This window comes from Dermacentor silvarum, chromosome 2 (assembly GCF_013339745.2).
Source record: "Dermacentor silvarum isolate Dsil-2018 chromosome 2, BIME_Dsil_1.4, whole genome shotgun sequence".
Taxonomy (NCBI): Eukaryota; Metazoa; Arthropoda; class Arachnida; order Ixodida; family Ixodidae; genus Dermacentor; species Dermacentor silvarum.
Window position 1 is genome coordinate 11,263,197 of NC_051155.1, and position 6,000 is coordinate 11,269,196.

General features: G+C 51.6%; 1 protein-coding gene across 1 annotated transcript in view; it reads left to right on the plus strand.

The window, feature by feature from the left end:
* Window positions 1–5,698, plus strand: part of LOC119440854 (chitinase-like protein 4) — a 503,330-nt gene extending 497,632 nt beyond the window's left edge. Inside the window, exons 9-10 of the mRNA XM_049661102.1 lie at window positions 5,375–5,494; window positions 5,681–5,698. Of these exons, the coding sequence (XP_049517059.1) occupies window positions 5,375–5,494; window positions 5,681–5,698 (138 nt within the window). The remainder of the gene's footprint in view (window positions 1–5,374; window positions 5,495–5,680) is intronic.
* The last annotated feature ends 302 nt before the right edge of the window (window positions 5,699–6,000 follow it).

Sequence of the window (6,000 nt, forward strand, 5' to 3'; positions counted from 1 at the left end):
TCTTGATAGTATATTGTAATATCTTTAAAGGTATAGGCCGGATTAAAATCGAGTTCCTGATCGGGTGGGGAGGAGAAAACAGCCCGTTGAGAGAGCGCGCGGGCGGCTGTGTCTGCTGCCTCGTTTCCTGCTAACCCCTGATGAGCAGGGCACCATAAAGGTAACGGTGTGCGGGGTCCGTATCCCGTATGCAATTTTTGTAGATATGATAGGCTAGAGAGGGGTCCAGCCTTGTTCGACGTTCCGACAGGCTCCTCGCGAGTCGGTGATTATGTATTTCGAATCAGAATGTGAGGCCGCGAGAGCGAAGGCGACTTCTTCCGCGTGTGTTGCATTGAGAGCTCTAAAGGTGAGGCCGTTAACTGTGTTGCTGTTGTGAACTACCGCCGCCGTGTACCATCCCCCGTGGTGAGGACCGGAGGCGTCCACGTAGTAGACACCTATTTTGTTGCCATAATGTCGGGCTAGAGCTTCCGCGAGCGCCAGGCGCCGACCATTATGATCTTCATGTGACATGTTAGTTGGAACAGGTCACACGTGGAGGGCGCATCTCCACAGTTCTGGGATGCGAAACCTATCATCCATGGGAATGGTGTGTTGAATGTGGAGTCGACCAAGAAGGCGGCGACCTGACTCCGTTTGCGACAGGCGTGTGTACTGGTTTGTGAGGTGCGCTTCCCGGAGCTCCCGGAAAGTGTTCACCACCCCAAGGGCCATAAGACGGCTGCTGGAGGTGGTGACGGGGAGGTCCAGGGCACGCTTAAGAATTTTGCGGAGGATGACCTCAAGGGCCTCCTCCTCTTGTTTCTGTAGGTGAAGGTAAGGAGTCGAATAGAGAATTCGACTGGTCACGAAAGCGTTTGCCAGCCCAAGACATCCTTACTTCGTAACCCACGGCATTTGTTGGAAACCCGGCGGACCATGCGGCCCACCTGGTCCCCCCCCCCCTTACGGAGTTTGGCCAATGTAGTATCTGGCCGTCTGTGTTTGTCGATGTAGAGTCCGAGTACCCGGATCTCTTCAGCTTCGTGTATTGGACCATTGTCAAGAGACAGAGAGTTGTGCACTTCGGCGAGGATCGGAGGTGCACAAATTCTGATTTTTGGGGAGAACATTGAAGACCGCAGCGGCGAGCGTAGTGCTCTACTATCGTCGCCGCTGTTTTCAGGCTGGTTTCAATGTCCGCTATGCTGCCCTGCGTGGCCCACAGGGTGATGTCATCGGCGTACAGGGCGTGCTGTACGCCGGCGATACCACCCAGCTGGGCCGGCAGGTGCATCATGGCAAGATTGAAAAGTAGTGGAGAAAGTACCGCGCCCTGGGCGGTTCCCCGCGTGCCGAGTAGGCAAGGACCGTGCTCTCTGTCTTGAATGCGGATGTAGGAAGGTCGATCCGTGAGAAATTGGCGTATGTATCGGAATGTGTTGAGGCCACAGTCGGTATGATTTAGGTGAGTGAGTATCATGTCGTGTGTTAGGTTGTCAAATGCCCCCTTAAGATCCAAGGCGAGTATTGCTCGGTCATTATGGGGGCATTCGAGGGGGCCAAGGACGGGAATGCCCCATTGAGTTGCAGGAGGACATCCTGTGCGGATCTGTGTGGGAGAAATCCGAAAATGGTGTCCGCAAACACATTTTGCGTTCAAGATATGCAGATAGCCAGTCCCGCACCATTGTCTCCTATAGTTTGCCCACACAGGAGGTGAGAGAGATGGGGTGAAGGTTATCTGTGTCAATTGGTTTGCCTGCTTTAGGAATAAAGGTTACCAGAGCCGTTTTCCAGTCTATTGGCAGGGAGGTGTCCCCGCCCCAAATTGCATTGATTTAGTCGAGGAGGGACTGGTATGCTGTGTCGGACAGGTTCGCCAGAAGCTTCACGGTGACCTTATCCCTTCCCGGGGCAGTGCCTCGTTTCATTTTGTCAAGGGCCGCCCGCAGATCATGGAGCTGGAACGGTTGATCCAGTTCCGTGTTCTCTCTGCCTGCATAAGAGTACGCAGACCCACGGGAGTTTTGGGCTGTGCACAAATACTGGTCCCGGAGTTTCTGTGCCAGTTCAATTGTGTTGCCAGGGAAAGCGTGCACGGCTCTCTGCAAATGTTTCTGTGTTTCGGTTCGTGTTTGAGTTGGGTCGATGAGGGCAAGAAAGAGGCGCCATATGTTGCGGCTGGACATTTGTCGCGCGGCCGTGTTGCATCTATCTACCCAGTTGGAGTCGGAGAGTTGGGCTGCGTACTCGGCCGCTCTCTGGGTGAGCTCGGAAATTCGAGCTTTAAGCTTTGCGTTATGTTTATGGCGTCGCCAGCGGCGCACGAGGCTGCGACGAGCTTCCCAGAGGTGTAGGAGGTGGTTATCCACGTCCGTGAGTGCCTCTGACAGCTGGATCTGAGTTTCATGTGAGCGAAGGTGTTTCAGCTGGTGCTAGGACCATGCTGAGTAACCCTGCTCGGAAATGGGTGTGTTATCTAATGTGTCAAATTTTGCCTAAATGTGGTCAAATCTGGAAACGGCCTTGTGTTTTGGAATGCTTGAGGGGGCGTATGCATAGTATAGTGATAAGGATGCAGTGGTCACTACCGAGGGTTTCCTCGGTGTTGAGCCAGTCTGCGTGTCTTATGTTGCGAGTGAAGGTCAAGTCCGGGCACGTATCTCGTGTCACGGAGTTTCCTAGCCGGGTTGGGTGCACGGCGTCCGTGTGGAGGGTGAGGGCCAACGTAGACGCAAGCTCCGCCAGCTTACGTCCGCGCAACTCCTCTTTGCGAAACCCAACAGCTGACTGGGAGCGTTAAAATCGCCCACAATCAGGAGGGCATTGCGACCCGTTACTCATAGCGCGCAGCAATAAAGGTCCGCAAAAGTCACTCTATTGAGTTTGGGAGAGCAATACACGTTGATCACATGCAGTGGAGGGTCCCTACGGCGGAGATAGTCACCATTACATAGAAATACTCGAGCTGTAGGTCGAGATCCACTAAGTTGGCTGTGTATGCTTTGTGTACGGAAAGACAAGATGCGGGATCCTGTTGGAACGTCGTGTAGTTTGGAAGTGCGGCGCCCAGTCCTGGCTCCTGGAGGGCAATCACGGCTGGTAAAGACTCGAAGGTTTCAAGGTAGAGCGGAAATTGGCCCGCTTAGTACGGTTCTTAAAACCTCTACAATTCCATTGTGTTATTGATGTTCAAATGGCCGAATTGGAGGTGGGGGAACTCCTTTGATTAAGGTGTCTCGCCATGGTTAGAATTTTGTAAGGGGGAGGAGGAGGGAGTGGCTTCCCCAGAGCCAGCTCTCTGCGCCACCAAGGGGGTGATGACAGAATGAGCGGGGCAGTTGTCCTCATTCTGTAGAGTGTCCTCATTCTCTGAGGCATTGATCAGACAGTTGAATTTTGAAGGACGGGATACGTCCTCAACGGGCCCCAACCGGCACAGGAGGAGGGGGCTGTCCATGATGTGTTTTGAGATCATCGCGGGGACGGCAGTCATGACCTTGCTCAAGATCTGGTCCATGGCGGTCTCGATCATAGATCCCAGTTTAGAGGTAATGCGCTCCTCCATCGCGGAGATGGTTGCCACGAAGGCAGGCGAGAGCTCCGCGTCGCTCTCCATAGCGTCCGAGTTCTGCGGGCTCGGAGCGGCGGGCGCCAATTTTGATTCTAAATTTTGAATTTTGTAGAGCAAACGCTCATTTTGTGCCGGAGCACGTCGATCTGTTTTTTGTGTTCCGCGTCGAGCTGGGAGACGGTGGGAATTGATAAGCGCGTCTTGCCTAAAGCCCATGTATTTAGTCTTGCCGAGATGCGAGCGACACGCTATCAACCCGGCTGCAAAATGGCCAAGAAGCCAAGTAGACGTGCCGTCACGTTCCGCTCTTTCGGCTTTGTAAGCAGAGCGAGGGAAGCGATCCGCAGCCGGCATGAGTGTTGTGCGGAGCAAACGAACCAGCGTTCCCGCTATGCCTGTGCCGGTCTGAGCGGAGTGCACGTTCAACTATGCACTTCGGCGTTCTCAGTCCATTGGCCAGCTGCCTTTCTCGCGTGATTATTGCACTGGGCCACTTGATGTCCCGATGGATAAAGGCTAGAAAGAAAACGTAAAGATACGAAGCTCCGTAGCTCTGCTAAAGTGTGGCCACCCGTCTATCACTAGGGCCTGTTCTGCAAATGGCCTGTTCTGCATAAATATTTCCGTATCATATTGTACAAATTTTGTGTTTGCGTGTGTGCGTGAACGGCGCTTTTTCTACATTTTTCGAGCGTTGAATTTTTTGGGACTGTTTTTTGTTGGCTTCCATTTTTAACACATTTTCTTATTTTACTTCTCGTTAGCCCCTCGCCATAAACTAAGATTATGAAGCAGTTAAGAATTCCAGCATTATGAACAAATTTTAAATAAAAACATTTTAGTAAACTCTTTCACAATTTTCTACATTCACTAGAGTTTTAAAAAGTTAAGGTATTATATCAGTAGGCAGAATATGCGGAGATTGTCTTTAAAATGCATTTCAATTCAAATTTAGGTCAATTTAATAGCATGTATAGTAAAGCCTGCATATCAGTATTTTTTCGTAAGTGATTACATTACAGCAAACGTTTAAAAAGTTTGTGCAGAGACCGCATCCATGATTACACTTTTTATTGCTATAGCAATTATACGGACACTCCAACCGTATTTCTGCCGTCGGCGTCGCCGTCGCCGTGAGGTTCCGTATAAAGTCCAAGGGTGATAAAATCGTCGCCGCGCGCCGTATTCCCCCGCGCGCTATCACGGAGAGCGAACGCACGGCGGAAAGTAAACGCGACGGTGCGACGCTGTGCTCCGGCACGAAATGCGTATCTTGCAACCGGGCGCAAGGGAAACTGGCCATTCAATCTCCCACGCGTAAGCAAGAAAGCAGGAAGGCAGCGCGCTAGGGAGAGGGGGGGGGGGCAGCTCCTACTCTGCCAACAACTGCGTTTGTACTTTGCCCTACTGTGGTGGTCGCCCGCACCATCTCTTATCTCCACGCGGCTCTGACCTTTGCATGCGCTGTGCATTCGCCTCTTAGTTTCCGTTGAAGCGATAGACCACACGAACCTCCGCTCGCTGCAGCGGCTGCGCTTGCTGCCAGCGTTTTGACAGTCGTCTGCAGTCATTCACTGTGATCTATTCATGTTTGCTTGTGCGCGCTGACACCACGCTTGGTAATTCAGTTAGTAAGCGAATGTGTCCAAGTTTATGCAGCCGATAAAACTACTATCCCTACTCCGAATAGCTCTCTACTAATTTGCTATCGCAATTGATGCTTCGCCTTTCGGGCGAAACTGCGACATTTTTTGAATGAACGTAAATCGTCTACATCAAAATTTATGGAATTCTCTGTCTTTTTAAATATGCAAGGTCTGCCATATATTGAAGAGAGGGGCCGTGACCGTCATGGACAAGACGGCCTATGCCCCATACGCATACCTAGGGGATATCTGGATCTCCTACGAAAACGTCGAGAGCACCGTGCTTAAGGTAAGTGGCATCGTTATTTTCTCGCTTTGCAAACATATAGTGGTGCCTATTTTACGTGGCTGCGCGATGTCTGTTCCCCCATCCTGTGCTGCCCTATTTACCTGCTACTGCGGCATACAGATGGCAAGACCGTCACTTAGATCTTCATATAAGCCAGTCAGTGAATCATCATAATATACGGTGTAGCAGTCGACCAAAGACTGACAAGAGAGGAGAACTCGAGCGTCTACATTCTTTGAAAACTCCGACAATTAAGCCATGGCCCTCAGTCCCCAGTGGCTGCGGAGCACCTGACCAAGGCGGCGGTCAGACCTGCTACGTGGCAGAGGGTGCTAAAAAATCTCTGGGTCCGGACAGGCCGCCAATGGAAACTGAACCTGGCAACGTTCAACACGCGCACCCTCTCGAGTGAGGCTAGCTTAGCAGGACTATTTGAGGAATTATCAGGCATTGCCTGGGATATTATTGGCCTTAGTGAGGTTAGAAGAACTGGTGAAGCTTACACA